This window comes from Pseudopipra pipra, chromosome 17 (assembly GCF_036250125.1).
Source record: "Pseudopipra pipra isolate bDixPip1 chromosome 17, bDixPip1.hap1, whole genome shotgun sequence".
Lineage (NCBI taxonomy): Eukaryota > Metazoa > Chordata > Aves > Passeriformes > Pipridae > Pseudopipra > Pseudopipra pipra.
The window spans coordinates 11,022,465-11,049,284 of record NC_087565.1 but is presented as its reverse complement, the minus strand read 5'-3'; the positions used below and the strand labels follow the sequence as shown (position 1 = coordinate 11,049,284).

General features: G+C 42.2%; 1 protein-coding gene across 3 annotated transcripts in view; it reads right to left on the bottom strand.

Annotated features, from left to right (window-relative positions):
- PREX1 (phosphatidylinositol-3,4,5-trisphosphate dependent Rac exchange factor 1) overlaps nt 1-26,820 on the bottom strand; it is a 144,792-nt gene that overhangs the window by 31,812 nt on the left and 86,160 nt on the right. For all 3 annotated transcript variants that reach the window (XM_064674254.1, XM_064674255.1, XM_064674256.1), the window contains exons 8-16: nt 25,503-25,618; nt 24,406-24,555; nt 20,360-20,507; nt 16,724-16,824; nt 14,536-14,639; nt 13,808-13,857; nt 9,565-9,640; nt 7,341-7,413; nt 5,918-6,060 (exon numbers count right to left, since the gene is read on the bottom strand). In XM_064674254.1, coding sequence (XP_064530324.1) covers nt 5,918-6,060; nt 7,341-7,413; nt 9,565-9,640; nt 13,808-13,857; nt 14,536-14,639; nt 16,724-16,824; nt 20,360-20,507; nt 24,406-24,555; nt 25,503-25,618 — 961 coding nt within the window. The remainder of the gene's footprint in view (nt 1-5,917; nt 6,061-7,340; nt 7,414-9,564; nt 9,641-13,807; nt 13,858-14,535; nt 14,640-16,723; nt 16,825-20,359; nt 20,508-24,405; nt 24,556-25,502; nt 25,619-26,820) is intronic.

The following is a 26,820-nucleotide window of genomic DNA, read 5'->3' as shown; positions in this document are numbered from 1 at the left end:
TGGACCTGCATGTCTTAAGGCTGAAAGGCACTACCAGGTCATTTGGTCTGATCTCCCACATAATATGAGGCACAACGTTTAATCTAGTTATTTCCTCATTGAGCCCTTAGTGCACACTAAAGCAGAATTTCCAGAGGGATCCACAGGTAAGATCCACAGTCTTTAAGAAGTGAGGAATCTACTCCCATCCTTGAGAGTTTGTTCCAAACTCTTCTGTTAGAAACTGCATTTGGTTTTAACTCCTAACCCTTTATCCTTTGTTAGATCTTACACTTCTAGATAACATCATTATTCGGTATTTTCCATTGGTGAAGGTACTTACAGATTAAAGTGTAGTAATTTATTTATTTTTTAAAATACATCCCATGTACCAATAATGAATGATCTGAGTCCTTCTCAGCAACCAGTCTGAGATAAATTGAGTATCTCAGGCCTATCTGTTATAGATAAAACCACACACCACAGAAATCTACACCATGACCAGTGAGAGAACAACTCCTGCATGCACAGGTCCTTCCTTTAGAGACCTGGCACAAAAGTCCTGTATTAGGGAAAAAGCACAAGCCCTGTGCTCAGTTTGCACCTCTCCCGTTTGACAGAAGCCTTCATAATTCTTGCTACTGAGTTTCTGTTTCCTGTTATTTGCACTGAGATCACACAGTGATTTCACCTGCCTTTTACATATTCTTTTAAACATATCAATCATGGCAAATATATGTTTCACTCATCCTTTTCAAGTGGTTTATTAACGAGTTAAAAGCTTAACAACTCACTTCCCATTATAAAACAATTAAGCAAGCCTGGCCACTGGTAAATGGACAAGTGGAAATTCTACCAGATAAACATCTTGCATTTGAGCAAACATTACGTACTAAAACCCATCTGATAAAACCGAACTGAGCTAAAAGGAAAAATAAAGCTACTCATAATCCAGCAGGCACTGGGGAAAACAAATTACTGAGAATTGTTTCCTTGCTTCTGATGATTTCTGCACTATTTTAAAATACTGTCCCTTTTTCTATTGAAGTCAATTCCATCAGCTTACACGCTTTGTTCTTTTACAGGAAATTACCTTAGAAAAAACTGAAGAACTAGAATATTTCTGTCCTGCAGGATCTTAAAATAATCTGCAGGCTGTTCAAATAATGCATGTGCAGGGAAGAAGTCCTTACCAGGTGATATTCAGATTAGATCATGGACAGGGAATTAAAAAGACTGAAAGGTAAGTTTGTCATTTTTGGCTATTTCTAACACAGTATTTTCAGAAGCAATGCCAATATTGAATGTTTAATAAGGGACCTTAGAAAACAGAGTATTCTGCTGGTTAAGAATTTTAGTGCTGCAAATGGAATGAGTTTCAGCCCAACACAGCATGCACTTTTTATCACTTCACATTTGGGATGAAATGGAAGATTTCTAGGCTAGCTCTCCCCTCCAATTCACCTTTGACATTTGAAGGGACTGTTTGTTTCTTTTGTTGAATTTTGAAAGCATATGTGAAACAGACATTAAAAAATCTGCAGCCTTTGATTTGCCCAACTTCACAAGGCAGCAGCTCCACAACCTTACCTATCTCTTGGGTGCAGCCACCATTACTATGCATGAGGATCTTTCATCTGCTATCATTTTTAATAACCTACCTTTCTCTGATCACTGATATTGCAAAAATGTATTGTTTGAAAGCAAAGAACCAAAACACACTTTTAGGCAACCCCAAGTGCATCAACACTGGGAACTTCTTCAGCATGTTGTTAAGAAAATAAATCTCACATTCTGTATTCTGGTGCTCCTGTGCTGGAGACATCATGGATAATATTCTATATGCAATGCTTGGAGAAGGCTATGATTCATTCTTTACTATAAAATAGGAACACCTTACCATTCCACAGCTGATCCCCATTCATCCCTAAGGAGTCCAAAGCAATTAACTAAATTGCCACCTACAAGAATTATTTCTGTGCCCCTAAAGCCCAATCATTTTTAGGAACATAAGGCAGCAGCTGTTTAATCTTGAAAGACAACCACGTTAACAAATGAGATCATGTGAGAAATAATGTTTAATCAAAACCAGAGGGCAAATGTAGTCAGAACACTATTCAAAGAGAATTTTGGCAGGGATATAGGGTCTGCAGAGATGAAAAGCTGTGCAAAGAATGGTCTATTACACCTGTATCAGACTGAAGCAGGAACTCTCAGCCTAAACTCTTGGGGACATCAGCACCAGATGAGGCAACACAGGCACAACAACCACTATTCCTTAAACCCAAATGTCCAGGATGCACATTCTTCTCTCACAGCCTTCCCTACAGCTCTCCAGAAAAACCCTTCTCTGTCAGACACACTTGCACAGCCTGACTTGGGTAAGAATCTCCTCAAGAGCAAAGACTTATCAGGCAATGGCAAGTCTGAACACTTCAGAACACTTCTGAGCCCTCAGCAGCATTTAAAGGGAGCTACTTTCCTTCCACCTCATCTCTCAGGGTGTTACAGCTTTTCACAAATCCACAGCTCTGGGGCACTAAAACAGGATTTGAAAAGACAAAAGCTCAACAATCTAAGCCACCCCTACTATTATCCTTAAAGGTATGTTTTGCCCCTTTAGCAAAAGAGACTGAATATATCCAGAATGACTCCAAGCTTCTTGTGGTTTGTGAGCTGTGAAATTGAGCACTGAACTCCAACTGTTCCTTCTGAACAGTTAAAGACTTAAGAGCCTAAAGGCTGCTTTTCCCTTCAGAGTTCACTGGAGTTTTGAGTATCTGACTCCACCCCAAGCTCTTCTGCAGCCACCTACACCTGGATGATGGATGCCTCATCACTGACATCCCAGCCTGTCCCCTTGGGAGCAGAATTCCCTAGAGGATGAGCTCTTATTAGTGGCTTTCTTCCCAGGAGTGTTTTAAATCCCTGAGTTGAATTCTCTAGCTACAACAGACCGGTAGACCAGGATAACAAAGAACAAAGGGAAAGCTCTTTTTTGCGCTCCCTCTGCTGAAATTTTGCAAGTTAGGTTGTTTTTCATTAGCACAACACACAAAAATAATTCTGAAACAATGAAAGATGGAAGAGAATCAAGTATGACTTTATTTCAGAAATACAAATAACTACTAGTTATTCATTATTAGAATAGCAGAAATGCATCCTATACTTTTGTAAGAATTTTAAGGTGAATGCTGTGTTTATTGGTTTAGCTGGTTTAAAATGGAAAAGGCATGAACTCCCATGGTATTTGTACTATTAGCTAAAAACTTCATATCTGAAGTACAGAACTATAAGGACACTTCATTTTCAAAGCTGATTCTAAATGTAACAGCAAAGTAGCAAAGTCCTATGGATGAATGAGATTTACCACCCCAATTTTCAGATGGTAAACTGAGGCACAGAGTGACTTGCTCCAGGCAGTGAGTTCATGTGAGAAGATAAATGAAACCCCAGGTAGCCCTGACTTCCCTGGAACGTGCTGCACTACCCAGGTCCTACAGGAGCTGAATTCCAGGACAGGCCCCAGCCCGGGCTACAGACTGCAGGGAGACACAGCCACACACTACTGAGGATAAGAAATACAGGATATCCTGGAGGAATGTAAGAGATATCACAGGTCTGGAAAGCTGAGGAGGTTTAGAATTCCGGTCCAGACCTCAAACCCAGCACAACAGTTTTGAGAACATTACAGAAAACGTACACAGGCATCATCTTCAGAAATCACTGGGAATGCTTCTCCTCTGAGTCTTCTGGGACTGCAGCACCACGTGGGCATTAAACCTCTCAGACAACTTTGAGGGAGGTCCACCTCTACAGGCAACTCTCCTTGTGTGACACTCAGCTCCAGGTGACCAGCTCTGACGTGTGTTGTGGCTGGGCTGGGCTGACAAGGAGAGGTGCTGCTCACAAGTTCTCAGCACACTGCAATAACCAGGCCACAATGCTTGGAGCCAGGCCAAAACGCAAATTCTCCCAAATTCTCTCCAACTATGCAAAGAATGTTGTATATTTTTTTCAGTTTGTCAAGATTTACGTCCCTCAATGAGAAACAATTGTGCAAATAAATAAGTATTGGATTTTGTTTGAAGTGTGTTGTTCCAGACTGAAAGCACTTTGTTCTAATATTTCTAATAAATATTTGCCAAGGTTTCTCTTGTTTTCAGTTCTCAAGGGCAGGCTCTCCTGCAGTACAGCAGACTTAGATGGAGGGAGTGCAGGAACCTACCTAAAAACAGGTAGGATTTCATGGCAGCAGAAAAGCATGTTTCAAAAGCCAGTGATGAGGAAATTCCACTAAACTTCCTATGGTGGAGTCAAGGGATGGGAAGGGTCAGTGCCCTGTCATGAGTGTAGAGGCAAGCAGGGATGTTCCCCAGACAGCAAAGCCTTGGGAATTGTTGCTAAATAACTGCTCATAATTGCTAAACACAGCATAAACCAGAAGGCAGGCACTTTTTTTTTGTGGGTAAGCATCATGCATTTACTGTAGTGCTTTTGTGGGGACTTCACAAACACTCAGGGCACTGCCAATTTATGTGTGCAAACGAAAGCAACTCCTTTGTTTAGCAGGACTATACACATCTGACACAAATCTGTGCCCTCTAAGGAGGAGGTTTTTTCCTCAGCATGTGCTGCTTATTTCTGACTGTTTTCTGTTTGAGATGGGACTGCATTTTGACAAAGGCTGTCTGATGCAATTCAGAACTATAATAATAGCAACATTAATATTTTTCCTGTCACAATTACTTCAGTTACTAAATTATGGAGTGATTGGAAGGACCAACTAGAGATTACAATTTATTATCAGTAGTAAATAGTCCGGGAGCAAGGTCTGCTTGTTTGTTCTGTCTCTTTCCTGAATACTAATAAATAATTATTACATTAAAAGAAAACAATCAGAGAACGTTAAATCCCTCCTTTCACAGCTAACATTACCACTGAGTTTTGGCATTTTAACAGAACTGCCTTGAACTGACAGAAAAAGTGGAAGAGACATCCTGGTCAATCTGTTTCCTCACACTGTCTTGTCTTGATCAGGTATTAAAAATACCCCAACAACAGCAGTTCCCACCAACTGACATGAAACCAATGTCTGAGTGCTTTCAAACTCACAATAAAAACACCCCACAATCATATTAACTGGACACTCCAGTCCCTGGCACGTGGAAGAATAATTTTGAGGGACCATGGTGCTTAAACTATTACTTCTGGCCATTGAGACAAACACAGCTTGGTCTCCAGGGAGACAAAACAATAGTGAGATGTGAAATTTGTGTGAACCACAGGAAAGGTTTTCCCCATATAATGGACCTCTGGATCTTTTCCAGGAATTCTGCCTTTGTAGTCTCTGACCCAAGTTTTTATCCTGCTCCTGCATTCTACCAGTGTTCAAAGGGAGAAAAAGATGGGCCTGGAGCCACTGGCAGTACACAGGGATCTCAGAACAAAATGTTTGCCCCAATCTGACCACCAAATCCCACCAGAGTTAGAATAATCCCAGTGCAGTAAGGGCTGGGACAGCACTCAGTGAGGTGGGAATCTGGAGATAACAGTAATATTGCAAAAGCATAAATATAAACCCCAGCATTGTCTGGAAAATGGTTTTCATAAACAAAGTAAAGCTGATACTTGATCCAGTCATGCAGGGCATATTCATATGGCTTAGACTGCAATGCCCTGAAATATCTGTGTTCTTATGAACCTTTCAACTTTCACCTGAAGCTACCTCACATATAAGGGTATTTAAACTGTGTTTAAATTTGATCTCTCCCAAGACAGTAGTGCCCATTACTTTTTCCTCCACCACATCAACACCCTGGTGCCTGCTCAGACATCTCCATCTCCCAGCTCACTTCCAGACTCTCACAAGGACTTCTTGGGCATAGTACACTGGATGAAACAGAAACATCAAGGTTTACATTAACACATTTCTTACCAGAAGATTCTTTCCCAGGATGTTTTCCACGAGCTTGAAGTCATTACGTAACTGTTTGCCCTTGGAACTGGTTCCCTCCATCTCCTCATCGGCATAAAAGCGGAAATACAAGGATTCATCCTTAAATTCACTTTTCTCCAGGACTTGAAACAATATTTATGAAATACATACGTGCATTTACCCAGAAAAAGAAAGAGAGAAACAAAAAAGAAAGTTAAAGGAAATCCTAAATACTTCCCCAATCTTTACAGAACACAGACCAGATGCATCCCTATCAGTCAGCTACTCAGCTCTGTATTTTTATGCTAATGCTGTATTTTAGGGCAATGCTTTTCTTCACAGTGCACAGTAGTTCCTGACATGATGTGACCTCCCTGGCACACAGAATGTATATAAAATGCAAAAGATCCTCTTGGAAGGAAGATGCTACTCAAAACCTCATGTTCCTTTCCCACATCAAAATGAATACAGTAAAACTACAAAAAGAGCAAAGAGGACTAAAGTGGCTGCTTAAAAGCACCTAAGATGTCCACATAGAATAAGGCTCTTCAACCTAAAAAAAAAAAAATGAGAGGGAAATGAGATCTATAAAATTCTGGAAGGTGTGAAAAAGTTCTTCACCACTTTCTCAAATACAAGACCTGGGAGTTAAAGACAAAAGCAACAAGTGAGGAGCAATTTCTTCATTCAGTGTGTATTTATGTAAAGGACTTCCTTGGCAAAGGACACTAAGAATGCCAAAAGTTTGCAAGGGCTCAAACCAGACCAAATTCTTTAAAAAAAAACCCCAATTATTCTTACATTCTTATCAAGTACTGAGCAAATTCTCAATTACTTATTTACATTAATTTGCTCTCAAAACCACTATGCAAAATACAGTGAGCAAATGTTATCCATGACTAAAACAATGTCTCCCTGGACAAACTATGTTTACTCTTAGGACTTGTATGTGCTCTTTGATACTGATACAGAGCTGATTTGTTAACTTTTTCCCATTTGAGGATGGATGATGCCTAACTTGGCAATCTGGCACTTCCAATTTGGAAGCCTCAGCACTGAGGATTGTTCTTGTTGTCCAAGAGGCAAGAATAAGGCAATTTGACTTTGTACCTGACATTTCTTGGGATATTTCAGGACAGTACTTGGTTTGTGCATTGGTCTGATAGCTCTGGAAGTAATGCAGTGAAAAAAAATGTCCCTTGTAGCTTGTCTAATCCCTCCAGCACTGCCCATAGCTGTCAGCAAGGGGAATCACTCGGGGAGGTACCAGGCTTAGACACAATGTGTAAGCTCAAAGTCTGTTCTAGAAGGACCTGCAGGGCTGCCTGCAGTCGGGTACACAGAATGTTTGGCCTAGAAAAGCCAACCTGCCTGAAGTAAGAGCTTCTTTACTTGGCTGGGGGAAGCAATTTTGGTGCATTACCATGATGCATGAAGCCGTTATTGCAGAGTCCCACACCCAGAGCCACAGCTTCCTCCCGAGTCTGACAGTCTCCCTGGAAACAAGAGGACAAATATTACATCTGAGACAACTTTCTAAGCTAAATCATTCCCCCTTCCCCACCACACAGCTTGGGGCTCTGAAATTAGCAGGATGGTCTCTGCAGGGAACAATAGCAAGAAATTAAAATAGGTATCCCATTGCCCAAACCCTGTTTGTTCCTACAGACAGCATCTCTCCCTCCTACAGGAACCAGGAGGAAAAGGACCAGGATTGGGGAAAGTAGTTGTTTAACTCACAAAAGGACACAATTTTATCTCAATGTAAAGACTTTTTATTTGCAATCACAGTGTTGGACTTCAGGACCCATTAGCCACAGACAATAAAACTCCTTCTTGAGAGAGAAGCTGAGAGATCTCAAGAGAGAAAAACCTGAGTAAAGCCAGCATATGTGAACTCCAAAGGTCAGACAGGTTAAAACTGCAATGGCATTGTTTGCTTACATAGCAAAGGCTTTAGTTTCTCACTACCTGAAGCCTTGAGTGCAGCCATTCAAAACAACTACCAAAGGTGACTTGCAAATTTACAAATTTTCCTGAAGTGGCAGCATCAAGCTTTGCACCCAGAACTCGGTTAAATACAAGAATTGCTTAGTTTTCTCTATGTATCTGCTAACTTGCAGCCACAATGGAAGACTTTACAAACACAGTTGTACTTTTTAGGCAGACAAGTAAGTTCTAAATAGTGCTGGTAAAAACTAGGAGGCACTACTGGGTCTTACAAACATTGGTAACACTGGTTCCTTGGTGTGGGATGGCCAGTGGCCCTGCCCCAAAGGGGCTCCAGGGAACCCAGGGTCTGGTAGCCCAGTGAGAACAGTGGGTCAGCCCATTCTAGCAAGGAGGGCACCTCCTGCTTTGGCAAGAGGAGCAATTGCAGTGCATTGCTTCCAGCCCTGCTAACTGAGAAGCTGTATCCTACACAAATAACACACCTTCTTTTCTCCCCTCCATCTGGACAACTAGATACCCTAAGGCTCTCACATCAGGGCAACAAACTGACTTTGTTTTAAGCAACCAAGAGCCCTCTTATCTTGTCAGCAGAACATCAGTCCTACTTCAAGTCCTGCTAAGGAGAGCCTTAGCAAATGCTGGCAAAGAACACTGCTGTAGTGTAAAGGTACTATTTAAATACAGGATAAAACTGGATCAGTTGTTGCCAATCAGCAGCACTACTGGTTTTGTTGAAGAGGCTTTCTGAGAGCAGAAAAGGCACAGCATTTACAAATTAAGACTTAAATACTGTTGTCTTGGTAGAAAAAGGATCAAGGCAGTTCTGAAGGAACTACATGGCTATGTAATCACACAAGGAAAGCCAAGAAAATAGCTTTAATAAACCTGAAGTTTAACTTTAACTATAAACTTTGAATCTTCATAAATTTTCCCTCATTTTCAATGTCTTGTCATGGGACAATTCTCAACTCTCTCTTTGTGTTACTTTATGGGATAAATGGGTTGTTTATTTTGCAGAGGCTGGGATTTAAAAACCTAATTTATTCTTTCAACTATAAATAAACTGGAGGAGAAATGCCTTCTAATATTACCATCTTAAACCCTGAGGAATCTACTTTTGTCCTAGGCAACAAAATCATTGTGTAGGAAGGCTCTAAACCAGACTTGACTATCCCTGGTGACATTACCTTGGCCTCAAAACATTCCCCTAACAAAACAACCCACTCTCCCTTCAGGTGGCTTTACCCTATCAAAGCTACATTTTGAATTCCTCAAGCTACACACACTTCTCTGTAATTACAAGGTGAATGTGAGGCAACTACAACTTCTAAAGGCAATGGTGCAGTTGTTGGTGTAAAACTCCAGATTCATTTTTCAATAATATTTTACTAGATTGAATGAGATCAACATTAGATTAGATGTCTTCCCAAAATCACAAGAAACAGAAAACATCCCCACAAACAGCCAGTTCCCAACTCCTAGGGCTATAGCAAAGGACTTCCTCTTCATGTTGCCAAATAACAAACTTTCACCAAAGGAACAGTAACAGAAGACGTAAGATTATAAATTCAGAGAATCAGAATATGTTTAATTATGTTGTAATATCCTCTAGATAAATGTGTTTTATTTACTTTTAATAGAACTGAAAAATTAAGCTCCTTATCAAAGATAGCAGTACCTGAAACTGTTCTTACCTGTGCAATAAGCCAGTCCACCAGTTTACTTGCAGGGATTACTGATTTGTAGGTCTTTAGGTGGTAGTCACGGTCTCTAATTAAGGGAGAGAATTCAGGGAAAATCAGGACAAAAAAGTATACATTTCTTTTGTACTCTAAACCCATATATACTATTGTGACCTACTATTAGTAAGCAGCAGACATCCTTTTTCTCTAGAAGAAAGGTGTAAGTTTTAAACATTTCTAACAACCTGAATTAGGAAGATACTTCAGATCAACACAGAGCAGTGGTATTTCTCTAGATGTTGTTTCAAGCCATCTTCAGGGAGCTCACATTCCTGCCAGAGGTGACCAGGAGATTCTTTTCACAGATGTCCTGAGCTGCTGCTGTAACTCAGGTTAGAATATTGCCACCATCAGTTCTGCTAAAAACCACACTCTTCTGGCTGGAAATCACCTTCTGGTTTCCATCTGAAATCCATTCATGGCCAGCTTACATCTTTTGGCTCAGTGCCAGTCCCACCTACAACCCTCAACAGTTCTTCTCTGGTGTTTACCCATCAGTGTATTCATAGACAGGGACCCTCCTACACACTCCCTCTGTGCCCCAACTCATGTCAAGAGAGATTTTCCTGATTGCCCACACTTGTTCAGATTTTACTTCCTTTAGTAAAATATCACATAGTGGCCAGACACAAATAGGGTACCCAGTGTCCTTTTCTGGCATTAGATCATTTCAGTCACTGTAAATAAGAAAAGAAGTGTTGTGTTTGGGTCTTGTAACACAACTGGCACCCACTCACCCCCAGCCTTGTAGGCAGCAGCACTGCTCCTGGAAGAAGGAAAAGGAACCCTATTGTAACTTGATGCTTTTTGCAGTTTTCTTCCATTCCTCTTCTCAGAGCCATGGAGATAATTGATGTTTTTAAGTCTTCTGTGAAATACTTCTAAAGAATTTTGATACAAATATAAGAGGGCTGTGTGGCTCAGGACATTGGGCTCTAACACCTTTCACCTCCAAGGTCACTGCATTTAATCCAGCTCATAAGAGAAGAAAAGCCATTTTAAGGCTCTTTATTGGCCCATGTGAAATAAGTTTCGTGGTCTTGATCCAGTTCCTAGTTCCACATCACAAAAGCCATTTCCACAATTAATTTGCATTAACTGGCTCCCTCTCGTTGAGAGTCTCAGTAGAGAGGCCAAGTGCTGAACGGGCTATGAAGAATTAATTCCTCTCTCACCCTTGGGGGTGGTCCTTCTATTGGAAGCCTGAGCTGCACTGGCATGACTGTGGGAGGAAACTTTCACAGCCACTGGGACTGTTTCACAGTCCGGATGTTTCCATATGGCAGCTCAAGAGAAGACTTTATTCTTCAGTTCTGCCAAATCAACCTCCTCTTTCATCAGCACCACACCACCTGATATTTCCCTTTTTCTACAAATCTAATATCCAAGCACCATCTAAAGTTCCATCCTACTCATGTTCCTCTTACTAATCATCCACATATGATGTGACTGGCTGCTGTAAATAAACACAGCAGAAATGCCTGTGTGTTTGCAGAATGCAGGGTGTGAGAAATTAGAAAGGGAAGCAGGACTTTGAGAGTTTGGAAAAAACCCAACAAAACATGACAGCATTTCCAGAAATACGTATAACGTGTCCTCAGAACAAAAGCTTTCCTCCTCGTGCTTCCACGCAGTTTTCAACCTGTCTTCCAGTAATGTGCTAAACCCAGCACAAAGCTGTGGGAGTTTTCTGGGCAGTTTTTCCCCTCTCACACTCTTATCTTGAGAAAATGTGCTTTTGAAATGTCAGAACAATAAAGGAAAATATTAAAATATTGAGTACTAATGACTAGGGGTTTCCAGATTGTGAGAAGCAACTCCCAACATTTTCATACAGATGCTGACAGAGTTTTGAATTAGCTGCCATCAGTCTTGGTCCAAAGCCCAGTCTTTCCCTGCTTGCAGTTAAATGCTGATCAGAATCAATGTTTCAACATTAGTTCACTGGCTCTTCTCCCCATTTAAATCCAGCCTGAACAGGAGTAGAGAATGTTATCCAGAACCAGGAGCTGCAGGTGAATAGTCAATATAGAGGTGGGAACCACTCAAATTTTGGCAGAACCTTGCTGCCTCACAGAAACTAAAGGAATATTCTTCACAGGGTCCAGCCCAATGATGGGCTGAAGTATTGTCATGCAGATGCAGAAGTGGGAAGAAGTTCTGCCACCTCACAACGTCCCCAAAGTACATCAGAGACATATTCAGAATATCTATGATTTTTCAAAATGTTTTACTTTTTATGTTTCAAGCCCCAAAGTAGTGTGATTTGATTCCAGTGGGGTATATCATCTTGCCCTCAAAGTGTAAGAGTGTCAGAGTTTACTTACTGAAAAATATAAAGGCAAAGGCTACATGGAAACTCCAAGGTTTCCAGGGAAGACAACTAAGCAAAACTGTGTCCCAAGGTTGTGAAGAAAATATTTTCATTTTGAGTTTACTATTCCTTCAGACCCTTCTGGCATATATATCTGCTACTCCAAGCAGCTTTGCCAATTTTCCATCAGGAAGGCTGCACCAGGAAAGCCACCATGGGTGCAGGGATCAGCAGTCCTAAGATGCCAGATAAGGCAGTGTCCCAAAGGCACAGCACAAAGCAAAGGGCTTTGCCCAACTAACTTGGCTGAAAGTTACTCCTCTAGGCTAAAGTCAGGCTTGCCAGAGGCAAAAAGATAGGATAAGAAGACATAAAGGGATGACAGCCTGGGAGATCCAGGAAACAGAGAATGAGAATGGCAGGAAGAAGAGCCCGAACATACCAAGAATTCAGTCCAGTCAGAAGGATCCTAAAATTTCTGAGAGTCTGCTACTGTTCATTGGTCATACACAGTTTAGAGTCATGATGTCACTAGCACAGACTGATCCTGATCTGAGAAGATTCTCCAGCTGGGAAGTTATTACAAAAATAGCACACTGATAAAACACCACAGGGTGGGCCTATGGGACTTACTTTGTCCTTGTTGATTCCCTAAAGCATTAGACTAGATCCACTTCAGTTTGTGGGTATCCTGAGGTCAGGGACATTTTTTTTGAGCTTCACTTACCATTGTTTCTACTCTGGATGTGAATTGCCATGTTCAGGGGTGAAATCTGTACGGGCAGGTACACACCTGAATCTCCAGAACCATTTTGCCTACCCCTGGCAGCATCATGCCTTCCTGCTCCCTCCATACCCTTCAGGCTGAGTGAAATCTTGCAGAACAGTTATTCTGGGAAAAAAACCCAGAGGTCTAATTATATAAATTTATGACTGATGAACTGTAACTACCTTTGCAGCCTCCTCTTAGCATGACAGTGGTATCTCTCAGTGAAACATCTGTTGTGCAACCCATGAACAAGAGGTCAGTTTTGTTGAATTTGGGACTCCAGCCATCTCCACTAAAGCACTTTTTTTCTTCCTCATCAACGTTTTATTTATAAAAATGAAGTTCTCCTAAGTGAAAATGCCTAATTTTCCAACATAAACACCTAAACAGAACACCTACACAGTTCAGGGTGGTTTCCATTAAAGGCCAGAAATGTTCATCTGATGTAGCAGTAAGGCAACAACATCTGAAAATCACCTCCTGGGACCTGGGAAGAGAGTCACCTCACATTGCAGACTATCTCAATTCTTCAGCAGCTTTTTATACAGAGACAAGTTCTGAAGATTCCACCCAAAACTTTCAGGGCTTCTTCAAATTACAGCTTCAGGTTTTATTCCACCTCAGACTGGGTTCTGTTTGTTTAGGGTGCCCTGAATGACAGAATCCTTGCACCACACTGGAATCTGTTTACATCACGTCAGCATCTGTTGACATTTTCTATAACCCAAATAATACAGCAGCTACAATCACACCACACAATCTGCCCTGAATCAGAGTCACTTATTAATCACACCCACTACAGTCACAGAAAATGCCCAAGTAAACAAACCAAGGTGTGTCCTGCTAGGAGCTCTCCTGAGCAGCAGAGGGGCCGTGTCAGGAGCACTATAATCACACACAGCCTCTCACTGCCCCAGAACCCCCCACTCCCAACATCCTCCAGCCACAGCACAACTACACAGCTCAGCTGTGGAGATGGAAGGGCAGTAAAAGAGCCAAGAAAATGCAGAAAATCACTGTTTATAATAAGAAACAAGAAAGATTTCAACAGTAGCAGGTCATCCTTTTCAAGGCAGGTAATAAATACAAGGGGAGCATGAAGGGGAACTTACTTCACCACTGGAGTGTAGAGGCAGTGCAGGCGGCAGTAGAGCCTCACCCCCTGAAGAAGGGAAGATGTAGAGTGTTAGCAGCTTTTTCCTTTTCAAAGAAATACTGACTAGTTAAAGCTAGAAAAACCTGGACACTGATGTCTCTACTCAGCTGGAATTATCTAGTCATTAACTGATATTCAAAACAGTTCCCTTATCCTCTCTGTCAAACATTCTTTCTTCTTTCCCTGCCTCCAACAGCCAAAAATCTGTTCTTTTATCTCCAGTCACCTCCATTCCAACATTTTCTCCATTAATGCTTCCTCACAACTAACCCATTAACCAATGTCCATAAGAAAAAGTCAAACTTATTAAAAGGTATGTGGGCAAATATGGGATATACAGAACTCATCTGACAGACAGCTATTAGGAACAGCAGTTAAATATTGACCTCTTCTATCTCCCTGAGCCATAATGCCCAGATTTGCAGCAGACATGCTGTGTTACTGCCTACTGTTTTAAGACTTTTTGTTACTCTGTTAGGAGTGCCATCAGCAGTCTTGGGTACAGTCACAACTGTAATTCACTGCTAAGCTCCCTAAAGTGAATGTCTCCTATGGCACTGGGCTGGACAGCCTAACACAGATGAGCAGCACTGGGGACCTCCTGTACAACAGGGCAGTGACATCCAGAGGCACAGCAAACCTGATGCAGATCACGAGGTTCCAGCCAAGAATGACAATACAAACCTTGGACACGATGTCTTCCAGTTCACTCCTTGGCTTGTACGTTCCGTCATCGTAGCGAAACCTGTACATCACCTGCTCGTTCTTAAACTGGTGCTTGTCTGAAACTAGAGCATCAGCATGACAATCAAAATCAGTCTTTTCTTTCCCCCCACCATGTTCTTTATTGGCCAGTTAGTACTGAGATACCAGCTAAGCATTCACTGGTGTCTGTAATTTTCTGAAGAGTATGTATTATGTACCCTAGAGAAATGACATTATTCCCAGCTTAATTTAATGGAGATTAGTTCCAACAATACAGAGAAGGAGGAAGAAATCTGGAGAAGAGCAGGTAAGGTGGGATAGCTTAGTCACTGCAATCTTCCCAAAACTATGGCCAATCTGTGTGCTGCAGCACCCTTGAATATTTTGGATGCAGCCTTTGATGAACTGAGAGAAAACATGGATTTACAGTATTTAAGATGCATCTTACTCAAGTCCAATTAACCTGAGAAAACTGGCTCCACTGGGTGACTGAGAACAATCTCCTATGGCTCTGCTTCTCAGGCAGGCTGAGGGGGTTTCACCTGACAGTAATGTTCTGCCAAGTGAAAAAAAAAAGATAAAAGAAACTTCATAATGCAGAATGGGGGTAAGGGTTTCATTATGGTGCTTATATTTTCAGTTCTTGCTACATTAGGAGACACATAATGGGATAGTTTCATGTTAATGATTTACCAAAATCTCAAGGGATATTCCCTTGAGTAAATGCAGCATTACAAATACCTTCCAATGTCTAACAGTAACTGTCATTGAAGACACTTACATCAGGAACTCTGCACAACTCTGAACTGCAAAGTTGTGTTTAGAGAAAAAGAACACTGATGAAAGTGTCAAAGTATGAATTTATGGCAAGGTAAACAGTCACCATGAAATAACAAGTCTCAAGAGACCTTTTTTTCCCCAGCTGTGCATATGTGCACATTCAGAATGTAGGCAAGTCAGGCTGTGAGTGCCAAAGAGCATTCCTCATCCAAAGAGGGATCCCCACACTGGAGCCAGAGTGTTCCAGTTCTCCAAAACCACAGCTAGGGCCAAGCACTCAAAAGTGTTCAGTGCTTTTGAGCTCATGCTCAAAACTCTTTAAAGTCTCAATGTGCCTGAAAGTTTGTCTTGGTACCCGTGGGTGGAAGTGTATGTGCACGAAGGACTAAGGGACTGCTTACAATAGAGTTCTCTATGTGTTAATTAAAGTAAGATAACAGACATAATTTCCTAACAGTGTTATTGTTACCTGAAAGACAAGTCTGTGCTGCTGAGTAACCAAGAGGTTAAAGCAAGACTGGCCTAATTAAATGCCTCCCCTATTTAAATTGGTTTCCAAGAGACTACAAAAATGTAGAGCAGTGGTGGCTTAACACCCATCTACAGTATTCCTTTGATGTGCATTTTGCAGCTAAACTCACCTGAATGCTGAAACTGGGGTATTTGGTGTTTAACTAGAATAGGACTATGTTGCTCTGTCTGCATAAAGTGGGAGAAATCTGAATTTAAACAATGCAATCTGGAGAAGGACCTTTTAGTAGAAATGCAGATAGCACAGACAATTTTCCAGCAAGTATCCTTTAGTCATGCAGCACTTTTGGATGCTCTATCCTTCTCTTCTAAAACACCCCTCACCACAGCACTTCAAGGTGGGTGAGATGAACAAATATGGTCTCTCACTATTTTAAAGAGACACTCTAGCCAAAAGAGCTGGAAACACAAACCCTCCATCATCTCCTCCCTTTTATGATGAGCAGCCTCATTAGAATGACCCATCACCTGGAGCCCTGTTCCAAAAGAGCACTGCTCCACTCTCCTCTGGGTTGCTGATGTCTCACTGTGCAAACCTGTGTTTATGGACTGCTACAGATTTTCAAACACACACAGTACAAAGGAACGTACACCTGATATAGTCTCCAACTAAGATGTTGCAGAGAAATCAAGCAACTGCAGACATAAATATTTTCAGGATACCAAATAAGTCCTGGTTTTGTGGCATATATTTTCCCACTCATTAATCCCCCAAATCATTAAACATTTAGAGGATTTTAAGGGTATGGCACACGAAAGTATCTGAACACCATGTGAACAGCTATGGACAATTTTCCACCCCCGTTTCCAGGGCACTACTGAAATCTGACATCTCTTTATGGCACAGCACACTCACCATGATGAATGATTCCATTTTCCAGCAGTGCCTGCCCCAGGTTGACCCCTTCCTCTGGTTTGCTTATCTCTCCAATCTCCGTGAGCCAGGACACGAACTCGCTGCAAAGGGGAGCAGAACAAACACTGAGCTCTGGGTGACAGCAGGGACCTGCCCTGCAATCATCATCCAGCCATGGAGACTCTCTCCTTGGAGCAAGTGTGAAAACTGTTGTAAGCAATGGTACCTCTACGTGGTTTGGTTTCCTCCATTTCTGGAGGAAATGCTCTGCAGAAGATCCAGACTTTCCCCACCATTCCCCTTAGCTCATAGTTAGTGTGCAAACAAAAGGAAGGACAACTTGGTTGGATCTATAAAGATGCTGCAAATCCTTATTTTATGGAGCAGTCCAGATACCCATGGGGAAAAAGGAAAGCAAGATTAACTGTTGACCTTACAGACAAGTTCAATAGTAGGATATTCTCACTTCCCAGCTACTTCTTTCCAAGCTACCCCTCTCCAAGCAGTGTTTGTGGTTTGACTTAGTTACACATGCTCACCTTTCTTCACTGGGTCTGATTTCTGCCCCCAGCCCTGTGGTGTGACTGCATTGGTTTTAATGGAATCACAGTAGGACTTAGGACAGAAGATCCAACCTACTGAATTCAAGCACAGAGCAGTAACACACAGCACAAGTCCCACTGACAGGTTAATTTAAGGTCATTTTCTGGAGGTGGTGCCTGGCAGATACATACATCATGCTTCTAATTTATAGACAAAAGATGCTCAGTCTGTCTGCTCGTGCAGCACGAAACAAACCCTCTCTCTGGTGAGGGGCAGAGCGAGAGGTGAGAGGCCCATATGGGCAAAATAAAAGCCAAAAATTGATAGATACGTAGGATGTTACTCATTAGAAACAGTAAGTACAAAAAACGACCATGGCAAGCCTGATGAATCCAGCCCTGTCAGAGCCCCAGGGGACTGAGCTGTTTGCCAGGTTAATTAGCAATTATACTAGAAATGTGTTAAAGTCATAGAGAAGAACAAAAGGAGTATATGAAAGTAGAGCAACATATGGGAAATGTGAGTTCAATAAAACACTTGGGTGCTTGCCAACATGCAGAGTGCTGCTGCTTAGCAAAGCCAGTATCCAGGTCTCTGCTTGTGGGCTCTGAATGAAGTATTTTTAGTCTCTTCATATTTATCAGTGCTGACTCATCTAAGCTGTAGGTAGTATTTGCATTTTGTCTTTAGAATAACTAAAAAAGCTTCAGGACTGAAAACTTTAGTTTGCTGAGGGGCTACTCTGTAGCTGTCATGGTGTAGAAAAAGCAGCAGAATCTATTCAGCTATGCCAGGGGAATCCCATGGAAACCAGCAGAGTTTTGTAAAACTCCCAAAGCCACAGTAGTGATGAGTCAGACTCTGTCTCCTAAGGAAAGCTCATTCTCAATTTCTCAGTGATTCAGAACTGTTTCTAGAAGTATTTAAAAGCTGAAACAGAATATAAACTGCAGAGGGAGGAGAAGTAAGAATGACCCTCCACCCTCACTACTGAGGACACAAGGCAGACACGCTGTGCAGGGCCCCAGCACAGCCCTGCTGCCAGTGAGCACAGCCACGGGGGATGCCCAGGGGGATGCCCAGGGTCTCTACAGTTCCCCATCAGGCAGTTTACAGCACTTAAATAGTTGCTCAAAACTTCGGTGGAAGCTACCCCGTTAGCTTTCCTGCTGCTTCTATTTGGAACTGTGTCTCTGGAGTTTATCTGGAATGTAAATGTAAGGCAGTCTTCTTAAAGTCTGAAACGGAGAGCAGAGAAAGGAAAATACCTGAGCACTTTTCTCACAGCCTTGGAGCTTCCCAGCCATGGGATGGTTTTCTTAAGAGCTACTCTAAGACTACTCTGACATCTGATTCAGAAGTAAAATCAGTAACCATTTGCTCTGAAGGCTTTGTAAATCCTGAAACATTCCAAGAGGTTCTCAAGGAATATGCCACACTGTTTCTAAAAAACCATCAACTCAAAGAGTGGATGGCAAAGCCTGATTTGTTTTCCCATCTTGTCCTAAACAGCTCTCCAGGATAACTGAGTATCTTCTCTTCCTAGTGCTGCCATGCAAGTTAGGACACCATCTCCCAGTTATCAGTGACTCCCTTAGGTAGGAGCATCTGCAAAAGAACCCCAGGTCACAGCCAATATGCATTGTCCAGGGAAAGCTCTGGGAATGATACAAAATCTGCCAGTCATGACTGGAATGCACTCCTTGAGTTCCACTCAACTTCCCAGGACTGTACCAACAAGTGACTGCTGAAAAGATATCAGCAGAGTTATTTGCTGTGGGGAAGGATGGAGCATCAAGAGAAATAATCCTTTTGTCAGAGATCAGGACACCTGCAGGTATCTCAGTCTGGGCTCAGTTAGCCATAGGTAAAGTTAGGTCAGGTCCTCACTACTGGAAGGTAGGTGGCTGTCAAGCAAACTGAGGGCACTGAGCAGGACAGACTGTAAGAAAACAGACATTTCAAAAGCAGGGGGAGTAGCAGGAAATCCTGGATAAGACTTGAAACTGAGTAAAATATCACGGAATCCACAACAGACTCATACATAACAGCACTGGAAGAACATAAGTTCCTGATCTGGTACTTCTTGTTGCATGGAAAATGGGAAATGCCCTGTCAGATCTAAAAGGTTTCACTTTTAATCCAAGATCACCTGGGAGGGTGGGGGCATGTGTGTGAAGAACTAAAAAGCAACTGATTCTCCAAAAATCAAGATACTTTTTTTCTAGCTGAAGTGTCACCAGCCTATGCTCCCAGCCTGCCTCCTGTCAGGCAGGGAGACATTTCCACCCCCTGTACACAGGGAATGCTGCTGCAAACTGCCCTGGGGAGACCAGGGGAGGGAAGAGAAATGAGGGGATACTCTGCCTCTTGGAACTCTTGTTTTCTTCCACAGCTGATCACTTCAATCATGAGCAGCTGAAGTGGAAAAGTCTTCTCAGGTCAGCAGCTCCTGCGTCTCCCCATGTGCCAAGCAGGACATTCCCCCACTGCTGCCCTTTCCAGCTGCTGACTGGTCGCCCACAGGGTCTCTCCTCTGCTGCCTCATACATGTCATCCCTCAGAATTAGTCATTATTTTGTAATATCTAGCCTGAATCGAGGAGGGTTTTCCCAGCCAGTACAGCCCTATACTTCTAACAAACATATCAGGTCACCTGGTGCACAAAATTTCATTTGTGTCCGTTACACCAACAGAAAGGAAACTGCTAAATTAAATCCTGAGACTTGCACAGCTCTGCTGGATTTAAACATCACCTGGAAAGCACTGGTTGTATACACAAGAGGATACAGGTTAGGCCACCAACAGCCTCAAGCCTGTGGGAGTTGAGGGTTTTTTCCTCACTCCTTTTGCTGCCCTGCAGCAGTTCTGAGTTAGTGTACAACAGTGAGCTGTCGCATGGTGTAATGTGCATGGTGTAAAGCAGAAAACAATGGTTAATTTTAATAAACACAACTGTAATGGGGCTTAGGGTTTTTTTAATGAAGCTGCACCAAAACACACCTGATCTGACGTCACAATGCCATCCCCAGAATATCCAGTCCATTATTTTAATTGGCATGAAAGGACCTTTTCAGTCGAAATGCCACTTACTTGCCAAGAAAGCACTTGGGAACAGTACTTAATTTTCTCCTCCTGTCTTTGATAAGGTTCACTTTCTTGCTCATCATCATTTGGTAAAGCTTCTCTCCCTTCTCTGCAATCATGACATATGCATCCCTCTCCATTCCCAGTTTCAAACCTGGAATACAAAGCAGAAATTCCTTTAGATCTTTAACATCAGATAAAGCATTTGCTCAAAGCCAAAAGCTGAGCCAACAGCAAAAAATGGAGGAAACACAAAAATTAACTGACTTATTTTCCATTTAAGGGGGAAATTAGGTCATTTTTTATCTGGGTACAAAACTGTCACTGGTGAGTTTAGCACCACTGAGACGCAGCTTTTCTTCTCCATTTCAAAAAGCAGCTTTCAACTTGTGGGCCAGGGCAACCCCAAGCACCAACACAGGCTGGGAGAAGAATGGATTGAAAGCAGCCTGGGAAGAAGGCTTGGGGGGTGCTGGTGGGTGAGAGGCTGGATGTGCCCCATCCATGTGTGCTGGGCTGATCCCACAGCGTGGGCAGCAGGGGAGGGGGGGGATTCTGCCCCTCTGCCCCCTCAGGTGAGACCCCCCCCTGCAGAGCTGCCTCCAGCCCTGGGGAACAGCACAGGAACAACATGGAGCTGCTGGAGCAAGTCCAGGGAAGGCCATGGAGATGCTCTGAGGGCTGGAGCCCCTCTGCTCTGGAGCCAGGCTGGGAGAGCTGGGGGGGGTTCACCTGGAGAAGAGAAGGCTCTGGGGAGACCTGAGAGCCCCTTGCAGGGCCTAAAGGGGCTCTGAGAGAGCTGGAGAGGGACTGGGGACAAGTGCATGTATTGGTAGGACAAGGCTTTAAACTGAAGAGGGAAGGTTTATATTGGATAGTAGGAAGAAATTCTTCCCTATGAGGGTGGGGAGGCCCCGGCACAGGTTGCCCAGAGAAGCTGTGGCTGCCCCATCCCTGGGAGTGTCTAAGGCCAGGCTGGACAGGGCTTGGAGCAACCTGGGCTAGTGGAAGGTGTCCCTGCCCCTGGGGGACTGAACTACATGGCCTTTAAGGTCCCTTCCAATCCAAACCATTCTCTGATTCTGTGATTCTCAACCCTCTGAAACTGATTTCCTGTTGCAGGTTCACCTGTGCACCTGAAATAACCTCAAGCATAAGACTTGTTAAAGGCATCATTCAAGCATCTGGATATTTGAAAGAGCAGAAGACTTTCTGAGTGTTCTATTACTTGAAGCCAAAAATACAAACTGCTGAAATCAAATTCACATCTGTGAATAAATCAAAACTAGAGAGGAACATTATTTTCTTTTCCTTTCTTAATTAGCCTTTTTACTAATACCTTTAGGCTAAAAATAGAGTTTGACAATCATATTACCCAGTCATTGAAAGAAATATTGCATGATTTAAAGAATAAAAGATAATTGGATATAAAGAACATTTCACATTCACTTTGTATGAGTTCCCACACAGCTCATGTTAACTTGAAAATTGCTACAGGCAGGAGGACAGTTTCTGAAAACAGCAGGTGTCTACATTACAACTATCCTCATAACTGGCATTTTCTGGCCCTCTTCCCTTTAGATTTGCAAATTGCTTTAGGAGGACAGCACATGACAAAAGCTGTTTTGCTGCTGTAGATGTTTTGTCTTTTCTAGTCCAAACACATAGCTTAGTTTTCTGGCAAAGTTACTCCAGAATTTGTACATCTGGGCAACTCTGGAGTCCAAAACAGAGGCACGGATTGTAGACAACGCCAAGACTGGCCTGAAAACAGGCAGCCTGAAGTGGTCCTGTACTTACATGCCTAATTTTTACAGAGATGGACATTAGACAGAATTTAAGTGATCAGTGTAAGACTACAAAAGGAAACCTGTACATTTTTTAGGAAGAGGAGTTCATCCTAACTGCAGATAAATCCTGTTGTTTTATGGCAAGATACTGAAATGGATCAATAACCTTCTGAGCCCTCAGAGCTGCTTTCTAGCTTTTTGAAAACACTTAATGCATTTGTTTTAGAGGCTTGAAATGCACATTCCAGAAATTAGACTTGCACAATATTTTGTCATTCAAACACAGTATCTCCTTTATGTGTCCATTATCTGGCTAAAGGTTTTGGCTCCACAAACCCCCTGGCTTATTGCCATTATTCTTCCATCCTCTTCTTCCCCAGCACTGGTCCAACTCACTGTGAGTGCTGCACGTGGAGCTCAGGCCAATTCACAATGTGGACTCGTGACAGAAAGCAGGCCTGTGTAACAGGACATGTTCCCTGCTGCTCTCACATCCCTGAATTCCTGAGGCTCCCCCATGGAAATGGCAGCCTGGAATGCACATTCTACCCAACTCATCCTACAGAAATGGGAATCTCACCAAGCTTTCTAATCCAAACACTGATAACTATATGACTCTGCAAGTACTCTGATCCAAAGGATATTTTCCAATAAAGCCTGGAATCTCTGTCAGAATATCTATGCTTATCCCAAATGCCTGTCATCACCTGCATCATAAAACTATATGACAAGAAGCATCAGAAAACCCACTCTTCCTGGTCAATGTTGCACGGAAAACCTTGAGAAACCTCCTATTCATGAACAGGTCTTTTCCCTTCCTGGTATTTATATTTCAGTCACCTCCCCACATTCTCCAGCAAGGCCCATGTTTAAATATGGTCTGTTTTTCAAGTCCTGTCTTTTTACTGCTTATTGAACCATCTCTCCCCTCACACACCTTACTTGACACATGGGAAATCCCACAGGACACTGTGACCTCCCAAAGCACAAACTCACTGTGAAATGGAGACTCTCTTAGGGAGACGATTTAACACTCTGAGGGTAAGAGCCAAGCAATGTATTTTATTAAAAAATATATGACTTGGAAGATCAGGATCCTTTCAGTAGACCAATGAGGATAAAACAAAACTGATTTTCCATGTTGCCTTCAGGTAGTTCTTTCCAATTTACACCATGCCCAATCTACATTTGCTATTATCAGAAGGTGTATTGGGGTTTATATCTGACAAAGTAGGTTATAAATGTTTTATATCCTATGGTAACAACACTGTAATGTGCTTTGAGTTTAGCAAAGTAGATGGAAAGGATTGTAGCATAAAATGAGCCATTACATCTTTAATGTAGCTGTGTGTGCAGAGAGGGGAACCACTTCTAAAGGTCCACTTATTTTAAGACATTTTTAATGTCTTAAAACAACTGGAATTTTCTCTGGCGAGGAGCTATTATTGTTCCCACAGGGCAAACAGGACAACAGGTTCACTTGGGAAGGACAGTTCTGACTTTTAAAGGAACCCAGAACTTTCAACACACCCGATCCTGGGTTTTGTGAGTTTGTTTCTATTGTATGACACTGTTTCAAGATAAAAAGTTACAGATAAAAGTAACGAGTATCTGCATCCCTTTGCCATTGTTCCCAGTCTAAGTGTAGTGTCTCACAGAACCACACGCTGGTTTGGGTTGGAAGGGACCTTAAAGCTCATCTTGTTCCACCCCCTGCCATGGGCAGGGACACCTTCCACTAGACCAGGTTGCTCCAAGCCCCGTCCAACCTGGCCTTGGACACTTCCAAGGGCTGGGATTTCTAGGGTTCTTCTCCAGGAACCGTCCCACTGAAAGATCATGAAGGCCAAGTTTGTGAGAATGGGTTTGTCTCACTTCATCAGGAAACAGGCTGCAAGATGGAGTTTCTTCTTTCCTTTTACTGAGAAATGCAATACAATTTTATCTTCTTTACAAATAAAAGACCAACAAATTAGAAGACCAAAAAATTAAATTGATTAGATGTAATATTTTCACAGCAATTCAATTCAAAGAAATTGGCTCTGGTAAATGAAAATATTGGATAAATTTACTGACACAAGTCCATAAAAACCCCAAAGCACACGTTCAGAAATATTTATTCTCAATTCCTGTTCTTTGTCATTAAGGATAGGTTTTAATTCTGCCCATGGAGGAACAAGTGCAAGCTTTTCTCTTTCTCTCAGGTCCGTCTACATGCATACACATTTCTCCTTTGCAGTACAAAACCCACCATCCACTTACTCTCTCTCTGCTCCCTTTCCTTGATTATGGCATCCAGCCATTTCTGTTTGTCCTCTGCAGTCTTGGCCATGCAGACAAACCACTTGTTTTTGGCTGTGTTGTGTATCTTCCAGCCGTTTGTCACCGTGTAGCCGTTGCTGTGATAATCTGCTGCAAGAGGCCAAAGCACAAAGCACAGGGTGAACAGAAGGTTCTGCTCCTTCCACCAACCAACTGGGGGGGACAGGGTCAGTAAAACTGCCTTCTGTGAAGACCTGGATTTCTGAGGTGTTCTCCCTGACTGCCCATGGGACCTGCAGTGCTCACCCCTCTGGAAGTACAAGTGTCAAAAGGCTGCTCAAACTGACTGAATGCTTCAGTCCTACCGGTGACACTTGATGATTTCACCTCAGAAGAAGAACTTAAGTGTTTTAAATACAATGACATCGGTGAAAAAGTTTATGATGTTTGTTCAGGTTATTTGTTCTGAGTTTTCTGGGCACACACTAACTTCTTGCACTCTAAGGACTTTTGTCCACAGGACGTGGGAACTCTTTAGGTGTGAGCTGTTTAAAGGACCTAATATTAATTCCTGACCATTTAAAACAGGAGCAGGGGCTGGTGTGGATGAAATCAGAAAGCCACTCAGTCTTCCTGCCTGTGTCAGGACACAAGAATCAAAACACAACTGCCATTCCCACACTTTGTTCATGGTCACATTCCATGCTACTGATTTGATGCTAAGACTAATATTTAGTAACATTCTAAATGAGAAGAAGATCCAGAAGATCTATTATTATAGCTGTAATGGCTTAAGATGTAAGAAAATAAAGGATGGAATGGAGATAAAAGTATCTTTTATTAAATTAACTTGGATAAGGAGTAAAAATAGACAAGCTTCTGCAAATTCTTCATAAGGTCATTTCAGAATGAAGGACTAGTGCCTGAAAGCACATCCAGTCTTTCAGTCATGTAAGTTGGTCCAACAATGAAGGCACCACAAGTTCCACAGATTACTTCAGATTTCATTAAAGGAGATGGACAAGGACTTCTGCACCAACTTCCAACACAAGATCTAAACTTACTGTGTTGTTAAAAGACAATATTTGGTCTCTTACCTGTTCCATCTTCCACATTCTCTACCTCCATGACTTCTGTGTTTATTCGGCCCCTGAAGATATAAAGGGACCCGTTGATCGACTTTGTCCTTTTAGATGTTTTTTTCCCAGTAACTCTGCAATTAGGATTTAGACTGTTAGCAACACATAAGCAAACGGTGTAACATGTATATTAACAAAGCAGTCTCTGATTTTTATGTCTAGAACAGGTTTAAAACTATCCAAGTGACACCTGCTGAGCTTTAATATCCAAGAACAACCCCGCTATGTGAACCAAAACACAAGTGGTCAATGGTCATTAGGAGGTGGCAGGTGTCCAAACTCTGGTCAGTGAAGGGAATGCTGGGGCAACTTGCCAGGAGCTCACAAGATTCAAAGAATATTGCAATTAAAAACAGCAGGGGAGAAAATTTCTTGTCAGAGTTAAATACCTATGATAAACTGAGGTGAGAGGAGAATCACCAAGTTCTCCCAAACATTTTTTTCTTTTACAACTAGCTTGAGTGACAAATACATGTTTGGTGATGACCACATATTTACATCCAGTCAGGCTGACAGGGACTGAGATCTTGGAGCTGCTGGATCATTTCCTAAAGATGACTGTGGAAGTTAAAAGAAAAGCTGTCCTGGCAGCTCTAGGGAAACCCTTTAAACTCTCTGCTTATTTCCCCACATGAAACATATTGTTCTTGACATCAGGATTCAATTTAAACAGCAGTCTGTGATCCTGCTAAAAACAAAAATACAATACCCAGCCCTGAAAATCTATGTCATCAGTCTGCCAGACTTCCCTAAGCTTCTGCAGAAAGAGTGATTGCAGTCTTAGAGCTAAAATCACAGATCTAATTCCAGTCCTAAACAGAGCTTACAGTGGTCTCGACAACACTACTCCTAACTTACAATATTGTGAAAAAATATGTCCAGATTTGAATGCTGCATTGACTACTTATCAAAGATTGAGGCCTGAATTCTGCTTCCAGCGATTTCTACAAGTTAGTACAGTACAAGTGAGATGAGAACCAAGTTATTCAATCTCAAATAGGAATAGACAGACAGTTTTTTGGGGGGTTGGGGTTTTTTTAAGGTATGTCCCACTGACATGTCACTGTTTGTCAAGCAGCCACTGGGCACAACAGCGTGAAGGAAAAGACACTGATTTCCATCCTGGGCTAATTATAAATAGCAGCTAGACAGCAGAAATATCCAAAATTAAAGTCATTCAGTGATCTAAATATATCTTTTACATTGGGCAATTCCCAGCAGACTTAATGAAATATTATGCTTTTTAATGGAAATCAGATTCTGAACATCCATCAGT